Below are 27,213 nucleotides of genomic sequence, written 5' to 3'. Positions count from 1 at the left end.
AGGATTTTTCAGAAAATATATCCATGACAGGAGAATCCTTGCAAATAGAGAGAAGGGGCAACACCCAGGATGTGCTGGGAGGACAGGCAGCCTCTTACCAAGGGTTTGCACACAGAGTGCTCTGCAGGAAGGACACTGCTCCCCCGGACAGACCCGCGTAGCACCGCGCCAGCTTCAGCTTCCCCTTCCTGGCTGTTCTCAGGAACTCACAGGGTACATCCGAGCTGACGGGGTAGTTGGCACTCAACCTGCCCCAGGAGGAGGGAATTGAAAACATGAAGCTGCGTCCATCTCCCAGCAGCTGACAAAATTGAGGATTGTTGTTGACTTTATTTGTGGTGTTGGAGCTTGTGTGGGGGCTGTCTCAGGGGCGATTCAGGCTCTTTAGTGGAAGGGTCAGGAAGTAGTTTAGTTAAAAATGCCTTTGAGAGTTGGAGATGAGGGTTTGAATCTTTTCTTCCTGAGATAGGGTGGTGGGGTAACTCTAAGAAGGGGTTTAGTCTTCAATCTTTGGCTTACAAGACCAATGTTTTTATAAACTATTAGAGTTAACTAGAGTTTGAGTAATTAATTTTCTAGGGTGGCCGCATGAGGAGGATGTGGAGCTGTTGGAGCGAGTCCAGAGGAGGCCACTGAGGTTAGCAGAAAGATGGGGCACCTCTTCTTTGGAAAAAAACTGAGAGAATTGGGATTGTTCATCCTGGAGAAGGCTTCAGGGAGACCTCAGAGCCCATTCCAGTGCCTAAAGGGGCTCCAAGAGAGCCTCCAAGATGGACCTTGGATAAGGGCTTGTAGTGGCAGAACAAGGATGAACAGTTTTAAATTAAAAGAAAAGAACTTTAGATTAGATATTGGGAAGAAATTCTTCCCTGTGAGGCCCTGGCACAGGTTGCCCATCCATCCCCTCCATCCCCCAGCTTTCCATGGCATTGCCAAAGGAGGGGCACAGCTGAGATTAACTCTCTGAAACTGTGATTTTAAAACCACTCACAGGGTAGGGAACAATCAACTGACTCACATGATGAAGGCTGTGATTTAAAAACTGAAACTATAATTTTAAAGCCAATAACAACACAGCAATCAATGGACTCACATGATGAAGGCTGTGATTCCAATGGACCAAATATCAGTCTGGGGAAGGGCTCCTTGCTCTGTCAGCAGTTCTGGAGCTGGAAAAGTAAACTTGTGTGAGGCAAGCTCCTCTCCAACACACTGAGAGCAGCACAAAGGCAGTGGATACTCTCATGCTTTGCTGCCTTCCCAAGAGGGAAGAAGAGGCAGCTGCCAGGACAGGGAGCTGGCTGAGGAGCTTCCACATGGATGCTGATTGCAGTGAAACCATGAGAACCTCTGGGCAGATGGCAGCAATAGATGCCAGCTAGAATGACATTGCTGTGAGCTCTGTCCCCTGTGCTCTGCAGTGGACAGCTGTCACCACTCACTGCTCCCACAGACTCACACTGTCACTGGAGAGCAGCTCCTAGAAGGCTTTTCTTGCTGAGTCCACCTGCTGCCTTGACCAATGTTTGTGTCTTTCTGTTTATCACAGATTCCAGATAAGCCCCAGGTTGCTGTCACTGAGCTCTACTCACCCATGGTCTCCACATAGTCTGAGCATTTATCCATGGTAATAAATTTGTCTGGTGTGTAGAACTGTGCATTGCCAAAATCCAGGAGTTTCAGCAGGTTGGGCTCGGTGATGATCATGTTCTCAGACCTGAGGTCCAGGTGTAGGATGTTGTGTGCATGGAGGTACTCAGTGGCACTGAGGATCTGCCACAGGTAGTCTCGGACCTCCACCTCTGAGTATGATGTCCTGGTGAGAGAAAGGGGATAGAAAACACAGGTGTCCTGTCTGCATGCCCAGAAATGCCTTTCTACACCCACTGTCACCCTCCCCTAGGTGTCTGATCCCATCAGACCCTTGAGAGTCAAGAAGAAACAACTCTAGTTTAGCAAATCAGCTCTGTGTGGAGAGGCTGGTCCATCCTGTGAGTCAGGTTTACAGATGCAACAACAGGATGTTGTAGAGTTGAAAGAGAGAAAGCAGATTTTCCCTCCTCTCCATTGGGAGGGAATTCCAGCTAGAGCATCCTTCTGTTTCTTTACAGAAGGGACATTTCCTTTGTCATGAGAATATGTTTGCTGTGGGGCCATGGATATCTTAATTGATCTCTGAATTGATGCCCACAATCCCCTCTTTTTTAATCACAGGATTTCAGCAGATCCATTTTGTGCCACTGTGAGAAACAATGAATCTTCCTGACCCTCAGTAACCTCCATGTCATGGTGTTGGGGTTAACAGGTGTTGGTGTAAGGAAACCTTTCATGTATCACATTATGGGAGACAGTGATGCCTCAGGTTTAACTTTTCTATTTTTCACATTCTGTGCTGCTTTAGTGTGTGGGTCTGAGCTTCACATCAGGGCATGGTGAGCTCTGTGCACAGAGCAGGGAGACAAAACAATTCCTGCTCCAGCTGGGCACCAAGGACAAATGATCCAAATCTCAGCCCCAGAGCACAAACCCCGTGGGCTGGAGAGAGAAAAACAAGCAGGGTGGGACTGCCTGGGCTAAAGCTGCAATGGGACAATGAACTGCAAGGTGCAAATGGAGCAGAGCTGATCCCAGGGAGAGACCCCGGCAGCGCTCGTGCATTTTGGGGCCATTTTGGTTCATCTTGGGTGCAGCCCTGGCTGGGCTCTGGTGCTGCCCAAGGTGGAGCCATGGAGGAGATCCTTTTAATAAATCCCTGCTTTATTCTTTAGCTCTGTCCAGCCTCTGCTCTAGGGCAGCCTGCACAAGGCATCAATAGTTTCATATCAACCACTGTAAACTGCTTTCAGCATCTCCGCTGGGTGGCCCTGAGTTGTACCTCTCTAGGAAATTCAAGTAATTTTTTAATCTGACAAGAAGATGCAGAACAAACACTTTACAAATCCTGTGCACAATGACAGCACAGAGGAGGAGATGGAGAGGGATGATCCAGTTTGTCAGGAGAAACCAACAGGTACCTTCCTCCCAACAGCAGCCCTGACTGGAAAGCTCTTCCCTCATGTTCTTACCGTAATGCCAAGGAGTGGAGCAGCTCTGGCCCCACACACATCTCCTGGATCAGCACCAGATGCCTGGGGCTGACATAGGCACCCTTCAGCTGGGCTATGTTGGTGTGGTGGAGCTTCCTGAGCACCTGGTACTCCAGCAGCACAGCCTGCTTGTCCTCTTGCCAGTAAGGGATGATTTTAGCAGCCAGAGTCTTGCCGCTCACCTTCTCCCGGCACTGCCGGACGATGCTGAACCGGCCCCTGGTGCAAAGAACACAAAGGCACGTTTAGCTTCTCTCCTGTTCTTTAAAACCACCAGGATCCCGTGCTGTGCTTTTCATCTGTGCCTGGCGGGGAGTTATTGTATCTACTGTCACAGTTTGCACATCCTCCTGTGTCTTTATTCTGTACAGTCACTTTAAATTACCGGAGTGAGAGCTTAACTCCTCTGGAGAGAAAGGAGAGAGCAAGAGAACTACCCCTGTTGCCAACAGAAATCAGTGTCTTTCTGTGTCTGCAAAGATTGGTGCAGCAAGGACAAGAAATATTGTTAGCTCTGGGCTCATTTAATGATAAATCAATTGGCTGCCCCCTGCCCAGCACATCTGTTGCAACAGGAAAAGGGGAGATGGCATTAAACTAAAGGAGGGTTGATTTAGACTAGATATGAGGAAGAAGTATTTTTTTACATTAAGGGTGGTAAAACAGCCTGGCCTTGAGCACTTCCAGGGACAAGGCAGCCACAGCCTGTGCCAGGGCCTCCCCACCCTCACAGGTGTCACAGACATGTTTTATGAAAAATCCTTTCCTTAGGATGTTTTATCCTGAAAATCTGGGAGGCCTCAGGAACAAAATGTGAACATTGATTATCTGCTGCTGTGGAATGCAACAGGTGCATCTGTGATTGGGCTCATGTGGTTGTTTTTAATTAATGGCCAATCACAGTCCAGCTGTCTGGACTGTCTCAGTCAGTCACAAGCCTTTGTTATCATTCCTTTTCTATTCTTAGCTAGCCTTGTGATGAAATCCTTTCTGCTATTCTTTTAGTATAGTTTTAATATAATATATATCATAAAATAATAAATCAAGCCTTCTGAAACATGGAGTCAGATCCTCGTCTCTTCCCTCATCCTAAGACCCCTGCAAACACCACCACACACAGGGAAAATTTTTTTTCCTAATACCTAATCTAAACCAACTCTCATTCACTTTGAAGCCATCCCCTTGTCCTGTCCCTAAATCTCCTTATGGAAATCTCCTTTCTTGTACGGTCCCTTCAGGTACTGGAAAGTGCAGTTAGGTCACCCTGAAGTTTGTCCTCTCCAGGCTGAACAACCCCGATTTTCTCAGCCTTTCTTTGTAGGAGAGCTGCTCCATCACATGTGGGATTTCCCTCTGGGGCATTAAGAACTCAGTTGGGTTCTCTACCTTTTGATCTCAGTTTGGAAGGCGTAGGTCTGGTAGGTTGGGAAGGGCTCAGGAGGTGAGATCACTTCACTCTCTTCCTCAGGGGCAGCTGATGGGGACTCCTGTGTGGCAGCACGAGGCTCTGCAGGGGGAAAGGGACAACAGCTTTACATGGGAAAGCAGCTCTGTGTGGAAACTGGAGCCTGTCTGAGTCTCCCCTGCTATCTCTGAACAACAACAAGCAGAACTTTCTCCAGGGGACTCTGTGTTCCAGCTGCTATTGGAATATATATTGGAATATAGCACCCACTGCTATTGGAATGTAGCAGATTCTGCTCTGTCCACCCCAAAATTCCCTGATATGGCCACTGCAGACGGAATGAGATGGATTCTTTGTTGTGTGCTATGGTATCAAACCTTTTAGCCACTGATTCTTATTTTCTCACACAGCAAATCCTCAGGATATGGTAAAAACTGACAAGAAATTAGAAACTCTAATTAGAAATTAGAAGCAATTAGAAAAATTGTGGTTGGACATTTCAGAGCAGCAGCTGGAACTTGTTGCTCTGGTTCTGGTGTTTGGTTGTGTCCAAGCACTCCCTGAAATGCTAAAGCATCCCTTTAAAGCATCTGGTTGGAAGAGCTCAGATATGATAAGAAATCCTGAGAAAAAGGAAAGCAGAGGACTTGGGGTGAGTTAAAAATATCTCTGTGAACTGATTCTTACAGAGCAATCCTCTCCATTGGGAGGAAATTCCAGCTAGAGCATCCTTCTGTCTCTTTACAGAAGGGACATTTCCTTTGCCATGAGGATCTGTTTGCTGTGGGGCCATGGATCTCTTAATTTTAAAAACATGTGTGCAGTACAAAGTAGTCAAATGGGTGACAAAAATAGTAAATCAAGATTTCTATACTTCAGAGACAAAATACAGCTGGAAAATTCACCACAGAAGGACAATAATTCCTAATGGAAGACTCCAGAATAGACAAGTTAGCTACTGAATTTAGGATTTAGTCTGTAATATAAGCAAGTCCAGAGTTTTCACCAGTGCAAGATCTGTATCAGTAGATAAATGCCTCCAGTAAAACATTTTTTGTACAAGACCAATTTCCTCATAATCTCAAATCAAAACTGTCTCTTCAACAGGTAATCTACAGCTCCCAGGTTGTTATTTTATTATTTAATTTAATATATATTATTTTAATAAATAATATATATTTATTTTTAATATTAAATTTTATATAGTTACACATTGTTTATATTTACATGATGTTGTTATCTTGAGGTTTTTAATATGTTTATACCTATTCCCCTGTGTCCAGAACTAGAAAATAATTAGAAAATAATTTAATTTTAGATGCAAAAGCCCTGAACAACCCTGAGCCAAGTGGAATTGGCCTTGATTCACTTCTCTTGGCTTCTGGGTCAACAACTAAAAAGATGCAGCAGGTTTGGTGCAGGAAAATCCCAAAGTTTTCTTGGTGTTTGGTCTTACCCATCTGATCCTTGGCAGTGATTGCCACTTTGGCAGAGGGGTCACTGTAGGGGCCCATCCCTGCCTTGCTGCTGCAGGCTGTCCTGAAGCTGTAGATGAAGCCCTGGGGGAGATTTCTGGCATTGTAGCAGCAGTCAGTGATGTCAGAAGCAAGAGTTGTCCACTCCCCATCTGAACCAAGAGCAGAGAGAAAAGAAATCAGGATTCATTTTAAGGTGGTCACTATGGCTTGGAGGGTTTTTAGAGATTTGGGGTTTTGTTGTGTTTTTTTTTCCCCCACCAGCTTTATGTGCTGGGAATGTAGAGAAACCAATTTGGCCAACTTTGGGGCTCTACCTTTTCTAAAATTAGTTGGTTCATATCTGATAATTCCAAATTGTGCCAATATTGTTCCAGAAGAAAGGTGACATTTTCCTGTATTTTTTCTCTTTATCTAATTCATGCCACCAAACTCTACTGGAAATATACACCAAGAACTCCAAACAAAACATAATTAATTTTATTTTTTTTTTCCTGTTGGCTCTGTCTTAAATCTAGTTGAGACCATGCGGTGCAGGATTCCTGGACAGAACCATCCACTAACACCATCCCAGCAAACCCAGTGTTTGAAGCATGGGGGTTTTTACTCAGTTTTTATGAAACTCAGATGATTTCTCATGGAACTGGGATTCTAAGTGCATTCTGGACTCATTACTCGTGGGACTAAGTTAGGAAGGGGAAAATTCCCAGCAAACATTTAATCAGCATTCCTCCCACATGATGCTGTGCCCTCTGTGCTCAAGGCTGAACTCAACTCCCTGCAACTGCCTGAGATTAAACCCATCCTTCCATTCAAATAAAATCTGGCAAAGAGCCTCAAACCATTGGATAAAGCCGCAATTCCCCACCCAAACCCAAGGTATCAATCATTTTACAGGGTAATGGTTGAATTGGGGGCTCTTTGTGCAAGAAGGAGCAGATAGAGATTAGAAATTGAGAAAAATATGTGCAGAAGCAGCATAGAAAAGCCTGTTTTCAAATAATAGATAAAAAAGGAATTTATTCCTGATTATCTTAATCCTCCTGTGTTCAGGAGAGCAAGATTTTGCAAGTTCCTGCCAAATAAACAGAACACAGTGGAAAATATAGATGCTGTTCCCCATTTTCCTTCCTAATTGGAAGAACTTGTGTTTGTATCCTCCCCAAAATCTCTCCTACAGTTGTGTCAAAAGGAATAATGACAAAGAAAGTGGTGTTGGAGGGAAAGTGACTCACACCAGCTCCAGAGGGAAAGGGCAGAAAGCTGCTGCCCATGCTAATCCAGAAGGGAGGGTTTGTGTGTTTGTTTGTTTGTTTGTTTGTTTGTTTGGAGAATTAGCGAAGGAACAGGGAGCAGCAGAATCCAGGCTGTGTTTGTGTGGCTGCAGCAGGAATTGCTATCACACTCATAATAACAACAGCAAATCCACCCCAAGAGAGACAGAACAGCCTTGGGGATTTGATACAAAGCTTTTGTTACTAAACAGGAAAACATTCACTTTTGACAAGGGCAGATAGTGACAGGATGAGTGGGAAGGGCTTTAAATTGTGAGAGACTTAGATTAAATGTCAGGAAGAATTTATTATTCTGAGGGTGGTGAGGCCCTGGCACAGGTTCCCAGAGAAGCTGTGTCTGCCTCTGGATCCCTGTCAGTGTCCAAGGCCAGGCTGGACAGGGCTTGGATGGCCCTGGGATGGTGGAAGGTGTCCCTGCCCATGGATGGAGGGCTGGCATTAGATGGTTTTTAAGGTGCCTTCCAACCCAAACCATTCCATGATTAAATGATCCACTGACTTTCACCAGCCTCTGGACCAAGCCTCAAAAGAGAATATGAAAGGGGTGATGCAGTTTTGTCAAGCTTTGGTTATTTTGTCCTGGCTCTTTGCCCTAAGCCTCCTCCACAGTCAATAGGAATAGAAAGAACAGCTGCTCAGCAGAGGATAAATTGCCTGTTTGATAAATCATCTTTCTCCAAGACTGTACAGAAAACCTGAGCCTGGGATGATGTTGTTTCATTAGTGTCTCATTTTGTCAGATTACTCAGAGTTTATATCAGATTATATCAGACCAGGCATTTTCTCCTGTAGCTGCTCACTTTTTGGTTGTAGCTTTCACACAGCCTTGCTTGATTCACACTTTAGCAAAGCCTAGGTATGAATATGCAAATTCCAGGCTGATTTAACCAGCACAACCCCTAACTTTTAGATTGTTAAATGATACCTGTATGAATCCCATTCGAACTCTAAACTGAGGAGTTAAATCAAGCTGTTTCTGAATAACAATAAAATTTTCAGCTGGTGAAGAGATCATACAAACCAAGATGTCCCTTGCAAAGCATAGGACTTTACCTTCAGTCTTGCACTGGACACTGTAGTGGACAGGGGTGTTGGTTTCCACAGGTTTCCAAACCACCTGCACTCCATCCTTGTAGACCTCCACGATGTCAGGGGGTGGAGGGCTGGGGGGAACCTCTGTGGAGAGGAGGCACAAAGCTCATGAGTGTTAACAGCAGCACTCTATGATACAAAACTCTACACCCAGCATGTCTCAGCTGCACATATTATTTATATATATATAAAACATGTAAATGTTTTTTATGTATACGTATATATACACAAAGCTAGCGGAACAGCAATTTTGCCATCCCTGATTTAAACTCAGTATTAAGATTTTATCTTGGAGTTGCTCTTAATCCAGGAGAGAAAATAAAGAGTGAAGAAGAGGGAATGAACCCTGCACAGGCTGTGGACCACAGCAAGGGAGAGATCTTCTCTCTCTCTCTTTCTCCACCCATGTGAAGAAATCTCATCTCCAAGGTATTGATAGGTTACATTTTTGGGGACAAAATTACTTAAATACCTATTTCTGTAGCTACTCCTTCTCTCACCTGCTTTTCTTATGACACAAGAGGTGGATGCTGAGCCCAGAGAGTTTGTGGCCACACAGGTGTAAATACCAAAATCCTCAGCATTAACAGAGAGAATTGTTAACAGCTGGAAGTGTTTGAGTGTGGAGGAGATGAGGATCCGGCTGCTGCTCTGGACAGGTCTCCCATCTGGAAAGCAGAGATGGGGGAGATAAATACCCTGCAAATTATACAGGGGTAATTGTAGGCCCTGTCCTGAGGGTCAGGGGCTCTCTGGAGGGATGGCAGTGTCACCTCTGAACCAGCTGATGTGCAGGGAGGAGTGAGGTGCAGTCCGGCACGAGAGCGTCACGCACTGTCCGGCAGCCGCAGCCTGGTCCGTGAGCTCCTCAGTGAACGACGGGGCTGCAGAGAGGAGGGAAAGGGGGATTCAGGATGGCCTGGAGGGCTTGGTGGAAAACAAATTTCTGCAGAACATCAGAAAGCTTTTTTAATGCGGTCAAGAACCTTTCTGGTTCATAGTGTCCCATTCCTTTGACCACCATTTGGAAAATGCCCTGAGCACAGAGCACACAGGTGAAGGAACCCTGTTCACCCATGGGTGTGACAGACCAGATAGATCTTGGAAAATCCATGGGGAATATCTGCATCGCCCAGCCCTGGTACAAATATAAATCCCTGCAGGACATCAGAAAGCATTTTTAATGCGGTCAGGAACCTTTCTGGTTCATGGTGTCCCATTCCTTTGACCACCATTTGGAAAATGCCCTGAGCACAGAACACACAGGTGAAGGAACCCTGTTCACCCATGGGTGTGACAGACCAGATGGATCTTGGAAAATCCACTGCATTGCCCAGCCCTGGTACAAAATAAATCCCTGCAGGACATGAGAGAGCATTTTTAATGGGCTCAAGAACCTTTCTGGTTCATGGTGTCCCATTCCTTTGACCACAATTTGAAGAATCCCGTGGGCACAGAGCGCACAGGTGAAGGAACCCTGTTCACCCATGGGTGTAATGTGACAGGCCAGATGGATCTTGGAAAATCCATGGGGAATATCTGCATTGCCCAGCCCTGGTACAGCTAAAGCAGCAGAATAGCTCAGAGCAGAGAGAGACCCTGTCACATCAAGGGTTTTCCTCTGGTCACACCTAAATGTGGGGGCAAAACTGAATTATGGAATTTTGAGGATGAGGGGATCAAACAGGACAAGAGGAAATGGCCTCTAGTTGCCTCAAGGGAGGTTTAGTTTGGGTATTAGGGAAAATATCTTCATGGAAGGTGTTGTCAAGGACTGGAGGAGGATGCCCAAGGAATCACCAACCCTGGAGGGATTTAACAGATGTGTGACACTTGGGGACATGATTTAGTGGTGGCCGTGGCAGTGCTGGGGTAATGGCTGGACTCAGTGAACTTAGAGGTCTTTGCCAACTAAATGATTCTCTGATTGAGACAACACAAGAAGAGAGAAGGAGACATGAAAGATGGATATTGAAGAAGAAAAAGCCCTGTAGAGCATTAAATCTGCTCCTATCTCCATGGGAAAGGGGGAATTCAGGTTTTCTTCTGTGTTTCTCCACAGTGGCCGCCAGCCTCCCACAGTTGCCACAGCCTCCCCAGCTGCCCTTCCCGGTATCTGTCTGGGCTCTGCTGAATGCTGGGACAGTAACATGACCTCAGAAAATGCTCCTGATGGAGCCAAGGGGAAACTTGTCAGGGATAAAGCAATTCTTTCCTGAATCACCCTCTGGGGGTAAAACAAACCAATGACTCCTGCCACAGCAATACCTTTCTCCTTTGGGATGAGGCTTGGCAGCTTGAATGAAGGGAGTGCTGATTTCCTCTTCAGAGATCCTTCAGCCCCTATTAACAGCTCCTTTTCTGCTGCCTCACTTCCCAGCTCACCAAACTCTGCTGTGAGAAAGGATGAGAAGTCATTCAAGGCCACCCTTCTCCCCATGGCATCTATTTGCAGTGACAGTCCTGCCTTCACACATAAATAGTCACAGGTTCCCTGATTAACCAGCATTTGATTAACAGGGAAGTCTGTGACAGCTGCTGCAAACAGAACAGTGTCCTGGAAGAACAGGGAATATCCAGGGATGGCAGAGAAGAGAGGACAGATCCCCATGTCCAGTGACCAGGGTGACTTCAGCTTCTCTCAGTCAGTTTAACCTGAGGGATTTGCCATGGTCAGATGACAACTGCAGCAAAGAAAGCATCACCCAGCCTTGCTCTGCTTCTGTGCCACCTCAAACAGGGAATTTGAGCCCCTTCCATCAGTGGATTAACCCAGCTGACTGCACTGAAGACAGCCAGTAATAGAGACTTGATGGTGGAGACTGCTGAATTCAGAACCTGCCACAGCCAGATTTGTAATTCTGGTCTAACCACAGCTTCAAACATGCTGGGGGAAAAAAGGGCAGCTGTAGCAGAGGCCAGTTATGGCAGCAAATCTGTAAAGGAACTGAGGGAAATAATTACCTTCCTCTGGCTCAGGAGATGTCTTTCCTTTTAGGATTCTTGAAATGTGGGCGACAGAAGCTTTTACTTTCTTCTTCAGACTCTGCTCCACTGACTGCTCCACTGAATGAGACCTTGCATAAGGCTTAAAGAGTCCAGGCTTGCTGTGGAAGGAGCTTTTCTGCTTCCCACTGGAATCCTTTTGGGAGCTATACATTTCTTTATGGCTCTCTGCCCCTTTCCCCATGCCTAAGTTAGCTGCCTTTGAATCCTCAGATATTTCCAAATGGTTCTTCCTGTTCTTGTCTTCCTGCTCCCTGATGCACAGTCTTTTATCCTTATGGAGATGTCCTGCAGGAGGGGACCTTGCCCTTTCACCAAGGAACATGAACCTTCTAGGAACTGGTTTGGGTGAAGGCTTCTTATAGCTCAGAAACTCAAATGGGAAATAGACAATGTCGTACAAATCTGAGAAATTCAAATAGGCAGGCTCCACTTCTGAGATGTCGAATTTCTGGGGGCCGCTGCCAACACTGGGTGTTTCATCTGACAGGTCTTTGATTTTCACCAAAGAGACCTCTGGGTGTTTGCCAGTGTCCTTGATCACTGGGATGTGTCTTCTTACAGTGTCCAAGCTCTCTGTGGAGGAAAGGCTCTCTGGGCTGGAAGGGGAGGTCTCAAATGCCAAGTCCTCCAGGTGCTCACATTCACAAGGAACTGTCTGTGCTCCCTGCTCTTCCAGGACTCCTGGCTCCTCACTCACAGCAAGGCAGGGTTCTGCAAGGTCATCCTGCTCAGCGACCTCTCCTCTTCCACCCTGTTGGACAGAAGGGAAGGAGGTGTCCATGTGTGCTTGGCTGCCTTTGTAGGACATCCCTCTGGGAGGAGAAATGTGCCTCCTGCTTCCCTTCTCTCCAGAAACTGACTCTGCCCAAACATCCATCTCCTCAGAGAGAGAAACCATCTCATCCACCAAGCCCTCCAGCACAGCAGACTCCTCATCACTGTAAAAAGAAGATCTGTGGTGTGACAGCTCCTGGCCATGGTAATCCCTGCGGAGCAGCGGTGGGGCAGTTTCTCCAGCATCACTTCTTCCACTTTCTAAGGCAATGCCTCCATCCTCACCATAACCCCCTGGATATTCCTCATATACCAGTTCATAGGCTGCAGCTGGAGCAATTTCTGGTTGTGAAGAAGTTAATGCACCTGAACTGCCACTCTCCAGACCATCTGAAATCCCAGCCCTGTGCTGCTCAAGCACCCCATGTCCAGCCTTGGGGAAAGGAGCAGCCACAGCTTGTCCAGCTGCTCGCCTTCCACTTGCTGTCACAAAAGATCTCACCTCCCTGTGAACTGACACCTCTGGGTGTTCTTGATTTTCACCCTCCCAGACCAGAGGGGCCACAGTGCTTTGGGAGGAGGCAGCTCTGGCTGGGTGTCTGCTCTCCAGAGCAGCAGGCTCTGAGCCGTGGCCTTCAGGAACCTTCTGGGGTTCAGCTCCTTCATGGGCCAAACTGGAAACAATCCCTGTGACAGCTGAGGTTTTACTCCTCAGAGCAGCAAGTTCCTCCTTGCTGAGAGCCTGCTGTGCTCCATCAGAGACCAGAGCTGATCCTGGTGGTGGGATTTTGGGAGCAGCAAGCTGCTCTCCCTTCAGGACAGCTGCTGCTGTGTCTGAGTGAACAGGAGCCTTCTTGTGTGCTTGGCTTTCATAACCATGGGCTGATGGCGGAGTGATTTCTGTAACAACTGCTTCTGCATCTTCCAGGACAGCAGATCTCACATCTTTATGGGTCTTCAGCTTCTGAGGAACACCTTCACCAGCTGTGAAGCTACCTGGCTGTTTGCTCAGCGTGACGGTAGCTGCTGGAACACCTTTCCCAGGAATTTCCTCACTTTTGTCTTTACATACTGGAAGTGATTCAGTTTCTGTTTGTTCTGTTGGAGCAGCATAGCTTTCATACTCTGTGGGTTCAGATTCAGCAGTGCCATGAGCCAAAGTCTTTTCATCTGAGTGTTTCTGCCTTTTGTCTTTCCAAGGTGGGGCTGGGGCTGTCCTTTTAACAAGCAAGTTTCCACCTGTTAGATCTGGGTGGGTGTCAGTGGGAGCAGATTCCTGGGGCAGACAGACGCCTCCCTTACTCAGAGGAGATGACTTTGGGGTGGTTTCTGAATGTGTGAGGGTTGAAATGGACTCTTTGCCCTCCTGAAAAGCAGAGTCAGAGGCATGGCCAGAGGCAGATTTACCCTCTGTGCTCTCATGTTTTGGAGCTGATGGTGCTGTTACATCTGAGCACTGGGCAGTTGGAATGGGGCTTTTCCCTTCCAAATGTTCAGCGTCCTCCTCAATCTCAGTGGCTTTTGACTTCTTCAATAAACGCTTCTTACTCTCACTCCTGTGAGGTGACACTGGAAGTCCCTCTACGTGCTGTATGAGAGCAGGTGGGCACCCATTCCCCTCACAGTGTGTGGAGGGAGAGGGTTTCTCTCCTGAGCAATCCTTGCTGGCTTTCCTGAGGTCCCCTTGCTCTGCTGGGCCCGCAGAACATCCCTTGCCAGCCCTTGCAGAAACATCACAGTGATCGCTGCCTTCAGGGCAGCTTTCCTGGGACAACACATCACAGTCCTCCTCCAAAATCTCTTGTTCCCTCAGGGATCTGGAGGATCTCAGCCTGTAGTCATCCAGGGAGCGGCTGCGGCTGCCACCAGCAATGGCAGGGTGTGGGGGCTTCCTGGCCGTGTCAAACGACGCGGATTTGGTCAAGGATCCCAGCAGAGCTTCTCTGCGATCATCTCCTCCTTCTTCTTCTTCTTCTTCTTCCAGTTCAAACTGCTCAAGGAGGGGTTCTCGGAGGCCACTGAGGGGCACCTTTGAATAGCCAGCCTTCCGGAAAGTCCTCCTGGCTCTGTCCAGGTGCCTTCTGAACTCCCTGCCTGGTGACAAAGGCGGCCTCGCAGGCAGCTCCGTTGCTTGGCTGTAGAAGGTGCTTTTAATGACACTCTGCCTGGGAACAAAGGATGGCTTCTCTGCCCCATCCTCTGCCTCTTCACCTCTGTCCTTTTCAGATGAAGGTGTGTCTGGTTTTTCTTTCTGATGCACAAGTGATGTGCTTTCTGTGGAAGCCCTCAGGGATGAAGGCTCAGCAGCGATACTTTTTTGGGATGGCTCTCCCCGAAGGCTGGGAAGGAGCCTCTCCTCTTTCTCCTGTAAGATACTTGCCATGAGCTCTTTGCTTTCTGTGGGTGATTTATCCCCCACCTCAGCTTTCATTGAGGCATATTTCCTCCTCATGGGTTTTACTGGAGGGATGGAGCTTTTGGAGTGCTCCCGTTCACTCGCACGTTTCAGAGGCTCTGGATGGCTCGGAGCATCAAATACGGGCAAGTGCAGTTCAGGGGTGGAGCCAAAGTGCTTCTTTTGGGGGAAATTTGAGTTCTCGTTGTCTGAGGAGGAGCCACTGGTGCTGGATGAAGTGCTTTCCTCAATGAGGTGTCTGGAGATGGCCAGGGAGCTGTTGTCGTGGGTCCTTTCCAGGATTTCTGGGATGGACCTCATCACCAGGATGGATTTGTAGCACATCAGGGAGCGCTGAGAAGGAAACACAACACAGCAGAAGGAGATGGGAACATGGTCAGAGTATGGAAAGCAAACACAGCAAAATGAACTCCTGCACCCATGAGTCTAACTAGACACTACCACGCCCTGCACATGTTACCAATCCAGGCCTCATTTTCTCTCCAAATCTTCCTCTTCATTGACATGACATTAAATTGACTTCAGGGAACACACTTGCTTTGGTGACTGGGAGAAAACAGGACTCTGTTTGAGATTTCCAAAGTCAATCTGGCCACTCAAAACAGATGGAAAGGAGTTTTTGATGGAAAACATCAGATGAGAGACTCGCAGGTGTAAATAGATTTAAATCCTTTGCAATACAACCTCCAGTGACTTAGGCAGCAGAACACCTACTAAGTGTAGGAGATGGGATTCCTCTGCTCTAAATTCTGTCATGTAGGGCATCTCAGTTGAAGCTGGGCCTCTCCTTCCAGCCAGCAGAGAGAAACTGGCATGTTCAGAAGGCAATCAATCCAATTATTTGAGAGAACTTCAGGAAAAGAGGCATTTTCTTGGCACCTGTCTGTAATTCAGCTCTGATTGCAAAGGCAGCTGAGGGCACCTAACTTAGACACAACCTTGTGTCTTACAGGCTCCTGCTTGGGATTCCAGGCAGTAAAACCCTAGATAATTAATTCCTGACGCATCCATCTCTCCTGGGCTTTTTCCCAACTCCCAGCCATGCTCAGATCTCTGCTGAGCTAGCTGCTCTAACCTAAAAGATTTTTGAAGGTTCAGATATTAAATTATCAGTTATAATATTAAATTATTCAGCAATTAAAAATAGATATAACTAAACAGAATCAACACAGATTAGGGGCAACTCACCTGCCACTTGCTCCGAGCCACAATGAATTTGAGCTGTTTGGTGTTAATGAAATGGGCTGCTTCAAGAGGGACGTTGTGCTGCCAGGTGGAATGAGAGGAAAACCACTGGTTAAAAAATACTGATTTCATTTCTTGAGGTGTCTTTGTGGGGTTTTTTAAAGAATTCTCTCTTTACACAATTGTTTAATTTAGGAAAGTTACAGTAGATCAAATGTTGCAGTTCTTTCATAGTTAAATTGCAGACAAAATGAGCTTTTCAGTGATTAAATCAGAACCTGTTCAATATCTGTCATTAAATTATTTTTGCTGTTAGCTATTTTTTACTCTTTTCCTTAGTGATTTAAGGCTTTGGAATATAAACTTTGGTCTGCAAAGCCAGTTTCCTTTCTGTACTGATGTGACAGAACAAGAGGGAATGGCCTCAGGTTGCACCAGGGAGGTTCAGATTGGATTTTAGGGAAAATTAACTAATAGAGGACCAGGACAAACTTACCATGAACCATTTGTGGGAAAGACAGTCCAAAGCACTTGGCCTGGATCTGGTAAGAGAACAGATTGATATTTTAGTAGGAAATGCCCTCCAACACCAATCACTGATCTTCCTGAAGGTTCTGCTGCATGCAGACACCCATGTACACTCAGGGCTGTGTCCTTGGGATGCTGATTTGGAGCAAAGGAACAAAAAAGACACACAGCAGCTTCCAACTCAAGGTTTTCTTCCCCTGAGGGGAAAACATTCTCCTTTTTCAGTCTGACACTCCCCCAGATGCTCAGGAAGAGCTCCTGGCTCTTTGCAGGAACCCAAGAGTGTCCAGAGCATCTCTGAGAGTGACTTTGCCTCTTTAGGTGGCCAGAGTGAAAATAGCTTTGGCAGCAGGCAGAAAGAGCAGGAATGAAATTAAAACCAAATGCCTGTAAATATGCGTTCAAGCCAACTTTTGTACTTGAAATTGCTTAATGAATGTGGTCAATGTTATTTAATTCCCTCAGTACCAGTCTGTGCTCTTTCCACTCGTCTGTGTCATTCTAGAAACTCCTCAGCCTGGGGGAGGCAGGGAGCAAAGACACCACCACACCAGGGAGAGGCCAATTTGGCAAATATCTGAGTTGTGGGTTGGGTAATGGGGAATAATAAAGAAGAATTAGGGAAAAATGCAGCACATCTCACTCAACTTTCTCCTTTTCAAACCAAACGATGAGCTGGGCTGTGGCTGCTGAGACACCAACAGAGGGAGGCACAGGAGGGCACTCACTTGGGGTGCTGCTGCAGGATCCCTTTCATGAAGTCCTTTGCATCTTCACTCAAGTGAACAACATCAGGAATGGTCCATGAAATTTCCCCGTTCTGGATGTTTAGGAGAGTTTTCCTGTCGTTCTCCCCAGCAAAAGGAGACTTGCACGTGAGGCTTATTTATTGAACACCATAAAATGAAAGGAGACAGGTTTTAGGTTTCTGTTTTCTGTTCAAATGATAGAAGCACAAATGCTTACACTTGGTTTTTAAATACTTGAGGGGCTCGATGCCTGGGACTTGCAATGTTCGTGAGGAGCAACCAGGAAATGAGGAAACCACAAAATAAATTGTCCTTATTATGGGAGGACTGAATGCTCCACTGAAGTCCCTCATTTGAAAGTGCTGGAGGGCTCTGATGGACAAAGGGTTATTGAGGGAATGTTTCCAAGGTTTATTTACCTTAAATATGTGATGACTCCAACAGCCCTGAGGAGAGAGGGAACACAAATGTTATTTTTGTCACTAATTTTCCATCCTTCTCAAGCCCCTCTTCCTGCCACTGAAACAGCAAGATCACCTTCTCCTCACCTTTCTAGAATAATAAATCCTAAAAGCTATTTATTGATTTTTTCCATTTCTATTAATTTTTCTCCTTCAATATTTTCTTAAATTGTTCTCAAGCAATCCTTCATTTTTAAATCACAGATAGAGGAAAGGACTCAAAATAATTCATTTTTTTAAACTTTTTTGCCTTTTCTAGAAAGCTCTTTAGGATTACTTCTTTTAGTTGCTGCCTGGAATAGAGATCATCTCCTCCGAGATGCTTCTTTGCATTAATTAGAAGTCAGAGTTCAATTATGGCTGAAAAAAATTAGACAGAAGGAGCTTTAAAGAACCTTGATGGCTTTTGTATTGGCAGCGTTCACTTTCTGTTTCCTGTGTTATAGTCACTGCTCCATTTACTAATTAACAGCTAATGGAAATTCAGGCCATTGAGGGCCTGGAAAAGCTTTTTGTGAGAATGAGAGATTACCAGATATCAGTTGCTTTTGACACTGGTGACTGGGAAACAATTTCTGGGGCAACAAACTCTGGAGAGCCGTATTTGCTGTACTGGGGCTGCACGGGCGTGATCCTCTGGGCAAACCCAAAGTCACAGATTTTCAGGTCTTCCCTCTCAGGATAAACCATGAGGATATTCAGTGGCTGTTCAATGAAAAAGAAAATAAATCAATGGGGAATTTTTTCTTGAGAGCAGGGAGTATTTTCAGTTGTAAGAATAATTCAGAGAACACCTAATCCTTGGCCAACACGTCGTTGCTCATTACCTTGATGTCCAAATGAAGGATGTTGTTGTCATGAAGATATTTGATTCCTTCCAAAATTTGCTTGATGTACAGTTTGACCTGAGAATTGAGCCCATCATTAAACAATTAATAAATGAACAATTATTAAACAGGGAGAGTAAATGGGAGAGTCCCTGATTTCACCAAGATTTGATCTTTAAAGGTCCCTTCCAGCCCAAACCATTCTATGATGTTTCCCTCTGAGAATTTCTCCAAAAAAAGAATTATTTTACCAATAAATATTGGACACCTAGCTACGAGATGGGAAATATGAAACATTTTGAACTTTTAGCACCAAGGATGTAAAAAAAATCCCTTAGAAACCATAACTTCAACTTTTCTTTTGAAGACAGAAAGGGAGTAGATAGAGTACAGTTACAGGGGGATAAAGTGATAAAGTGGTACTAAATAAGGGGAGATAAGAGCTCCAGATGACAGATAGCAAGGAAATTATGACAAGAGAGCAAATACAATATTTCTTTTTTAGGATGAATGCAATGCTGGTAGTCAATCCCCCTGGCTGTTTGTAGTTATTCCCCAAAAAACCCAACTAGCAATGAAAGTTGCCAGGAACACATTGTAAAGGCTGATTCTGCTTTGATGGATTATCACTGGTTCAAAGACATTTATCATATTCCAAAAGGAAAATGCAGAAAGAACTGACTGTGCTTTCAAATGAGAAATTACCTCAGCTTCAGTGACCACGCTCTTCTTGAATAAACGATCCAGGAGCTCCTCACTGGAGCATCTGACAGGGGCATTAAGGGACAACAGAACCATGTGGAAAAGCTTATTTTGACTCTGGAACCTCCTCCATCCAGCCAAGAGCAGAATTCACGAGGTGATCTCAGGCTATGGGATCATCATGGTCTGCTCGAAATCTGGTGCCACTTCTGCTAAAATCTGCCTGTTGATTTTGGGGTTTCTGTTCTGCATTTCCCTCATGCTCACCTGGACAGGATCTCATGGAAACAGAGCTTATAACTTCCAGATGTTTCAAAATTATTTTGGTGCTTAATGACTCATTCACACTTGTATATACAAGTCTGATTTTTCTCACCCAGCAGAAGATGAGGATTGCAGTGGAGCTCTCACAGAGCTGTGCTATCTTGTTGTGCAGAGAAGAATTGTGTGTGCCCTTTTCACTCAGGAAATAAAGAAACAAACAAACAAAAAATTAATTACTTGGCTATTTCATAAAGCTCTACCCAGTACTACCCAGGCTCTTCCACAGACAATTGCACAGAAAAGGATACAACTCCAGAATCAAAATCAGTGTTTTTCGTGTTTCAAACTCATCCAGGAGCCTGGTAATTCTGTCGTGGGACAGAGAGGCAAGAATATCCCTCTCCTGATGAGCTCTGGACTTGGTTTTGCTCCTCAGAGGGATGAATTTGGCAGCACAGGACACCCTGTTCCCTTTGTGCACCACCCGTTTCACGAAGCTGAAGCAGCCCCTGTGCAGAATGAAAGGACAAGCCCTGATCAGACCTGGGCAGAGATTTTCCCCCAGCCTGGCCTCTGACAGCTCCCTGCTGCTCTGTCCTTCACTTCTCCAGCAGGAGAAGCTCGTTTTGCTGTGTGTGAGGTGCTGTTGCCCTCTCCTGGCTGTCTCCAAAGGGAAGCAAGGTGTTCCCATGAAGAGAAAAGCTGTTGCAGCTGATGCAGGCTCGTGCTGGTGCTCCTGCATCCCTTGGACAGATTGATGTGACGGGCTTGGGATGCTCCTGTTGCCAAGAAGCCACATCCAGGCACTAATCTGTGAGCCTTTGGATGTTTTTTCTGGTTGGAGCTGCCCCAGCACACCTTGGAGTGACATCCCCCTTCTGCCTTTATCTCCAACTTCTCAGGACCCACCTCTGCCTCAGCAGCTCAAATGGGCAATGAGAATTCCCTAGCTGTAGAGTTGGAAAATTTATTTACCTTCCAATCTCCTGCTTAACCTCATAATGGGAGTGCAGCTTTCTCCTGGTGGCCACTTTCTTCCCTTCTTGGTCTTTCTTAGCTGTGGAAATAAAGAAAAACAAAAGGGTGAATATTCAGACAACAATACCTTGCTAATAGTGTGCAAAGTTATTATTACAGGACAATTTAAGGCAGGAAAAATTGGAGGGGTCTTCTAAACTTTGAAGGAGAATTAAGTGGAGTTGTTTGATAAGAAGAATGTGTTAAAATTAACTTTGGGGTTGCCCAGAGATGTGGCTGCCCCATCCCTGGAAGTGTTCAGGTTGGATGGGGTTTGGAGGAACCTGGGATAGCAGAAGGTGTCCCTGCCCATGGCAGGGGCTTGGAATTAGGGCATCTTTAAGGTTCTTTCCAACCCAAACAATTTTGGGATTTTGTGATTTGATTTTATCCTGGATCCTGCCAGACTGGCCATATGTAAATGCTACACAGGAACCCAGAACAGATTCCATACAGGTACCAGAATAATGACTGCAACAAATTACACACTGCCATGGCAGTGGAGACAACTCCTGCAGCTGAGAGGGTGGCATTGCCCTCATAGGTGACAGGGTGGCATTGCCCTCACAGGTGAGAAGGTGACATTGCCATCACAGGTGAGAGGGTAGCATTGACCTCAAAGGTGACAGGGTGGCATTGCCCTCACAGGTGAGAGGGTGACATTGCCATCACAGGTGACAGGATGGCATTACCTTCACGTACGATGAGCTCTGCTTTGCACAAAACCTCCCCTCCTGCATTTTTGGCAACACAGGTATAAACACCACCATCTTCCAGGGCAGCATTGTCCACGACTAAGAAATAAGTTGTTCCTTCCCTCCCCTGATGGATCCTGTTGCTGTCTGTCAGCAGTGAAGTGCCCTGAGGGAAGGAAATGACATTTTGGCACTGGGAAAGTCAAGATGGAAACAGATGTTTCTGCTCTTCTGATGCCTCAGGTTTAGCTTTTATGTTTTTCAGATTCTGAGCTGCTTTAGTGTGGAGTTCTGAGCTTCACATCAGGGCATGGTGAGCTCTGTGCACAGAGAGGGAGACAAAACAATTCCTGCTCCAGCTGGGCACCAAGGACAAATGACCCAAATCTCAGCCCCAGAGCACAAACACCGTGGGCTGGAGAGAGAAAAACAAGCAGGGTGGGACTGCCTGGGCTAAAGCTGCAATGGGACAATGAACTGCAAGGTGCAAATGGAGCAGAACTGATCCCAGGGAGAGACCCCGGCAGCGCTCGTGCATTTTGGGGCCATTTTGGTTCATCTTGGGTGCAGCCCTGGCTGGGCTCTGGTGCTGCCCAAGGTGGAGCCATGGAGGAGATCCTTTAAATAAATCCCTGCTTTATTCTTTAGCTCTGTCCAGCCTCTGTTCTAGGTCAGCCTTCTCAAAGCATCACTTCAAAAGCAAGATATGGGAGCAGAGCTACAACACAGACTATTTATGTGAGCAAACCTCATATAAATGAGGAGAACCTCACATAAATGAGGAGAAAATGCTGCCAGGGGAGTGGTGGAATCACCATCCCTGGAAGTGTTCAAGAAACAACTGGATGTGGGTCTGGTTGAAAAGGTGGTGTTCTCTCAGAGGTTGGGCTCAGTGACCTTGGAGGTCTTTCCAACCTTAACGGTTCTGTGATACTGGATTTTTTTCATAAATCCTATGAAGAAAGGGGCAGGATGGAGTGTGTGTGACACAGAGCAGATTGTGAGAAATTGCAAAAGGTCCCTATGACAGAAAAATGCAAGATAAAAACATATACTATAATATGTACATATATGTATATATACCACAAATATGAAGTGATGCAATCCTGTTTTCCCACATAAAATCTCTGTTTCTAAGGTTTTCCTTAAAAAAACTGTAACAAAAATTTAAGTTGGAGTAAATCACTCCACAGCAGCACCAGCTCAGTGCTTGTTGGGAGCTAAAAGGTACCAGATACTAGAAATTATTAGGGAAGAAATGAAGAATAAGACACAGAGTATAATTTGATAAATGCTTGGTTTGCCCATGATGTGGCACTATTTGGTACATCATCATCATCAATGTCCTCTGTAAAAGCCTCAGGATGAGTATATTGACAGCAGACTGGGGCTCTTCAGCCTGGAAGGGAGGGCTCTAGCAAGATATGACAACAATATTCTAAGGGATAATAAATAATTTCTCTCCCTTCTACAGAATATTCATTGTCCTTAGTCACATTGATTTTACTAAGTAGTTACAGGAAAGATAGAGCCTGGAAGTCACAATAAACCTGACAACTGGGATAAACCACTCAATCCCAGTCCTGCCCCCAAACTGCAGCACACATCAGTGGCACTCAGGTAGAAACAATTTCTCTTTGTGCTCTTTTTGATCCCCAAAACCATCTTGGTTGCCCTCTCTGCAGGGTGACAACACAGGGTGAGATGCACAGGTGGTGGTTCACTGGGAACAGCTGGTTCCATAAACTACAGACACAATCCAGAGTCAGTGTGAGAGGTGTGGGAGGAAAGAGCAGATGAAATTCCCTGTGGAATTGTGCACTGCAGTCCTGACTCTCAGCCAGGAATGAGTCTGCACTCACCTTGAACCACAAAACTGTGGGCTGAGGGGTTCCTTCAATGACTGCCTGGAATTTGGCACATTCCCCAGAGTTCACCTGCACATCCTCTATTGTCACTTGCATGTAAGGAGGACCTGGTGAGAAAAGAGCATTTGCTGCATGCAAATGAAACTGAAACTTCTTTCCCAACATGCTGACAGGGTTGGAGTTAATGGAATTTATAGGACAGACTATTTAGAATGTAACAGTAGTTTAAAGTCAAATCAAGAGGTACAACAGCAATATATTTGGGGTTGTTCACGCTAGCATTAGTTTTAGGCTTGTCTTCACGCTTACCTATTACTTTTTGTTTAATAAACAGTTACCACTCAAAAAATTTAAAAAAATTAAATTAAAAAAAGTAATTTAAAAAAATCAAATAAATTAAAAAAAAAAAACAGTCAGGAGTTGTTACCAAAAGAGAAGACAGTGAGAATCATGGGAAAGGGAAAGAGGGTTTGGTCTTACTTGTTGGAGTCTTCTCCTCAGTCTTATACACTCGAGTTCTTTCTGTGGTCTCGATGTAAACTTCACTGTGCACGTCCCAGACCACGTCTCCTTCTCTCCTGTACCAGCCTCCTGCCCCTGCATCTGGAGATGTTCTTTCAAGAAACCCAAGAGAAAAGATCATGGCATAGCCACATAACAAGAGGTGCAGGATTACACCCTGCCATTGATCTGTTTAACCAGCAGACAAAGAGTTATTTGCTTGAAATTAATGCAGGAAGAATTTTGGTTTGGGGAGGGGGGGGGGATTAATTTCTCTCCAACTTTTTTTTGCCCTTCCTTGACAAAGCATTGTCACCAGGATTCTAAAAATATTGACAAACTACAAGAAACTGTTTGGATCCACCACAGGGGACTTGCTTTTCTTGCACCAAAGTCAGAAATCCACGTGGATATCCTGGATATGTGGAGGTGGGTATTTATTTACCTGTCAATGGGAACAGTGCGTTCCCGAGTGCTTTCCCCTCCAGCAGCCTCCTCTTCCCTGGAAGGAGCAGGGCTGGGCTTTGGCACCTCTGGTTCTTCAGCTGGAACCTCCCTCTGAGCTTTGGCTGGCAGCAGAAATTGGGCAGGTTAGACTTGCCACTCATGAGACCATACCCAAACCCCAGAGCCAACCTCTGGAGCCATTCCTGGTGTGCCTCGTGCCAGAACTGAGCCCACCTGAGCTCAGCTGGGTGCAGACACTAAAGTTAGAGGAGAATTTGGCATTTTAGCAAAGAGCACACGAAGCAAAGGGGTTGGACAACACCAGAGGTGTGACACTTGGCTGACTGGGCTAAACTGACTGTTCTGTAAGGAAATACACACAGACAAAGGTAGGAAAGGCAGCTGGTAGGGACAGGGAAATAGAGGTGAGCTGGAAGGATAGTATGGGTTCAAACAGCCTTTGTGGGAGATAATTTAACCATGTCTGAGTTCTGGCTTATGACTGTGAGGAAGTCGTGGAATCACAGGAGCATCCAGGTTGAAAAGGACCTTTAGAAACAAGTCCAGCCATCAACCCAGCACTGCCAAGTCCATCCCTGAAATGCATTCCAGGGAATAACCCAGTGTTAGCTTTGTCCACATGAATTTTTCCATTCAGCTTTGTGTTAGAACAGTTCCTGACTCATTGCTGTGATCACAGACAGCACCAGGGACATGAGTGAGTTCACATCCACGTGAGCTGGTGGTCAGAGCAGGTCCTGGCTGAGGATATTCACAAAATTCCCAGAATGACCAGGTTGGAGGAGACCTTCAAGGTCATCGAGTCCAGCCCAGCCCCAACAGCTCAACCAAACCCTGGCACCCAGTGCCACATCCAGGCTTTGTTAAACACACCCAGGGATGGGGACTGCACCACCTCCCCGGGCAGCCATTCCAGAACTTTATCACCCTTTCTGTAAAAATTTTTTTCCTAATACTCAATCTATATTTCCCTTGGTGCAGCTTGAGGCTGTGTGCTCTGGTTCTGTCAGTGCTGCCTGGAGAAAGAGCCCAATATCAATATGGTTGATATGGAGGTAATACGGACTCTTACAGAAGACCTGGTGGTGTTTTAGCATCAGCACTGCTGCACCTCCACTGGAAAATGTCCTTGCACAGCTCTGAGCTACACCAGAACAAGGTCTGGCATGTGGGGCTTGATGAAACAAAAAAATGGTGCAGCTTGAAGGCCATTTCAGTTATTTTTCTTCTTTTAATATTAACTATTTTATCAGATATAGATTCAAAACCTGGTTTGATCTCACATTCCAGAAGTACCTGATTGTCTTTTAATATTGACCATTGGAATTACACCATAGGATAAAGTGCATCATCTCCTTTTTCATTTAAGGAGAAAAGGTTAAATCCTGAGGAATCTTCTACCCAGCAGGTGGGAATATTTTAGGGAGCACTCTAGGAATGTTTGGTGCTGGCTGGTTTTGGAAAAGAACAGCTGTTTCTAGAAATCACATAAAACAGCTCCACTGGGGTGGAAAACATGGTTATTCAAGGAATTACTGGATCAGAGATCCCAGGTTGTGGGATTGTGCTTTTCTATCACCAACATTATTGAAATATTTACCTCCTTTTTATTTAAGGCAAGTGATCATAGAGAGAGGTGTCAAGTCTCTATCTGATTAAAATAATTCCCATAACAAGATGAAAGGCCTGCCAAACCATCTCATTCACTATTGTATTTTCTCTGTAGCTGTGACTGTGGAAATAATCTGCTAGGTGACATTTTACTAAGGATTTTTGAGCCATCCCACTCCACCAGAGGATTATTTCCAAAGATGATTTGTGACTAGAAAGGAAAAAAGGTTTTAAAGCCCTGACACTTTTTTTATGCTGTTATTTTGGGTTGGATTCCATGAACAGCTTTTATTCTTGCTAAGTTTTAAGTAAGAATATTTATTTTTTAAGGAATTATCTGGAGTTTGAGGGCTGAAGCTTACTTGGCATTGTCCTTTGAGTTAACAGCGGTGAGGAACAGTTATTCTGACTTGACACAGAGACAGCTTAAACAAGTTGTTATGGCAGAAGCAGAGGAAGAGTGGAAGGGTTATCGTTCATCCATGATTTTTTAAAAACAACAGAAAGACAAAATAATTGCTCTCCTGGCAAGACAGAGCCACACACACAGCTGGTTTTAGTCACACAGAAGCTGCAAGGAGTCTGTCCAGGCTCCAGGTTCAGTGAAATGCAGATGAACTTGAGGCACCCTACCCTCTGAAAGTCTCTGACAGTTCATCCAGGATATTAAAGACATTTCCAGCTTGTTTACAGCAAACAATAAAATAAAGAAACCTCCCTTACCCACCCCACCAAATCAAAACCCAGATGATTCTCTGAATGTAAAGGAGGGATCTCACCCTACCTTCTCCCCAAAAGTACTTAAAGTAAAACCAGGGGAAAAGCCCAAAGGTGGAAAAGATCCGCTATTCCTGAATTTTGGGCAGACGATGAACGAAACTCTATTTCAGCCATGGTTTTCAAACACCTCCTGCTTCCAGAAAGATCCGCCCCAAACTTATACCCAACCTAACCAAAACACACCCTCCATGGCCTGAATGCCCTCTCTTAAATCTTCATCTCCTCAAAACACAACAGCACAGAAAAATGAGCTTAAAAACATCATTACTGGCATGCTCAATATTTTTCTGTCTCTCCGCTCCCGGGTGACATCTCCCACCCTCACACTAAACCTACCATGGCCTCCACCAGTCTGGGTTTGGGTGCTGGCTTCATGAAGCACCACAGAGGGTGGATGATTGGGCAGATGATGAACCAGTTTTGGGCAGATGATGAACCAAACTCTATTTCAGCCATGGTTTTCAAACACCTCCTGCTTCCAGAAAAATCTGCCCCAAAATAAGATCCAACCTAACCCCAACCCACCCTCCATGGCCTGAATGCCCTCTCTTAAATATTCTCCTGCTCAAAACACATCAACACAGAACAATGAGCTTAAAAACATCATTACTGGCATGCTCAATATTTTTCTGTTTCTCAACTCCCAGGGAACATCTCCCACCTTCACACCAAACCTACCGAGGCCTCCAGCAGTCTGGGTTTGGGTGCTGGCTTCATGAAGCACCACAGAGGGCCCAGCTGCTGCCCCTGAGGGCTCTGAGGGAGCAGAGCCAGCAGGGACAAGGCCAAGGTCAAGGCATTATGTAAAGGAGGGATCTCACCCCACCTTCTCCCCAAAAGTACTTAAAGTAAGACCAGGGGAAAAGCCCAAAGGTGGAAAAGATCCCCTATTCCTTAATTTTGGGCATGTGATGAACCAAACTCTATTTCAGCCACGGTTTTCAAATATCTCCTGCTTCCAGAAAGATCCACCCCAAACTTACATCCAACCTAACCCCAACTCAC

At 45.6% G+C, this 27,213-nt stretch overlaps 1 protein-coding gene across 1 annotated transcript in view; it reads right to left on the bottom strand.

Annotated features, from left to right (window-relative positions):
- The window catches only part of OBSCN (obscurin, cytoskeletal calmodulin and titin-interacting RhoGEF), a 195,780-nt gene that overhangs the window by 1,658 nt on the left and 166,909 nt on the right, over nt 1–27,213 (bottom strand). The window contains exons 93-116 of the mRNA XM_059466521.1: nt 23,795–23,918; nt 23,329–23,462; nt 22,843–22,955; nt 20,978–21,146; nt 20,244–20,325; nt 19,577–19,777; nt 19,008–19,068; nt 18,303–18,380; nt 18,008–18,180; nt 17,434–17,460; nt 16,994–17,146; nt 16,234–16,279; nt 15,741–15,818; nt 11,318–14,885; nt 10,622–10,747; nt 9,127–9,237; nt 8,854–9,021; nt 8,315–8,437; nt 5,948–6,118; nt 4,473–4,593; nt 3,066–3,305; nt 1,593–1,816; nt 1,094–1,169; nt 99–248 (exon numbers count right to left, since the gene is read on the bottom strand). Coding sequence (XP_059322504.1) covers nt 99–248; nt 1,094–1,169; nt 1,593–1,816; nt 3,066–3,305; nt 4,473–4,593; nt 5,948–6,118; nt 8,315–8,437; nt 8,854–9,021; nt 9,127–9,237; nt 10,622–10,747; nt 11,318–14,885; nt 15,741–15,818; nt 16,234–16,279; nt 16,994–17,146; nt 17,434–17,460; nt 18,008–18,180; nt 18,303–18,380; nt 19,008–19,068; nt 19,577–19,777; nt 20,244–20,325; nt 20,978–21,146; nt 22,843–22,955; nt 23,329–23,462; nt 23,795–23,918 — 6,517 coding nt within the window. The remainder of the gene's footprint in view (nt 1–98; nt 249–1,093; nt 1,170–1,592; nt 1,817–3,065; nt 3,306–4,472; nt 4,594–5,947; nt 6,119–8,314; nt 8,438–8,853; nt 9,022–9,126; nt 9,238–10,621; nt 10,748–11,317; nt 14,886–15,740; nt 15,819–16,233; nt 16,280–16,993; nt 17,147–17,433; nt 17,461–18,007; nt 18,181–18,302; nt 18,381–19,007; nt 19,069–19,576; nt 19,778–20,243; nt 20,326–20,977; nt 21,147–22,842; nt 22,956–23,328; nt 23,463–23,794; nt 23,919–27,213) is intronic.

Source organism: Ammospiza nelsoni, chromosome 1 (assembly GCF_027579445.1).
Source record: "Ammospiza nelsoni isolate bAmmNel1 chromosome 1, bAmmNel1.pri, whole genome shotgun sequence".
NCBI classification, from domain to species: domain Eukaryota; kingdom Metazoa; phylum Chordata; class Aves; order Passeriformes; family Passerellidae; genus Ammospiza; species Ammospiza nelsoni.
This window is presented reverse-complemented; position numbering and strand designations above follow the sequence as displayed.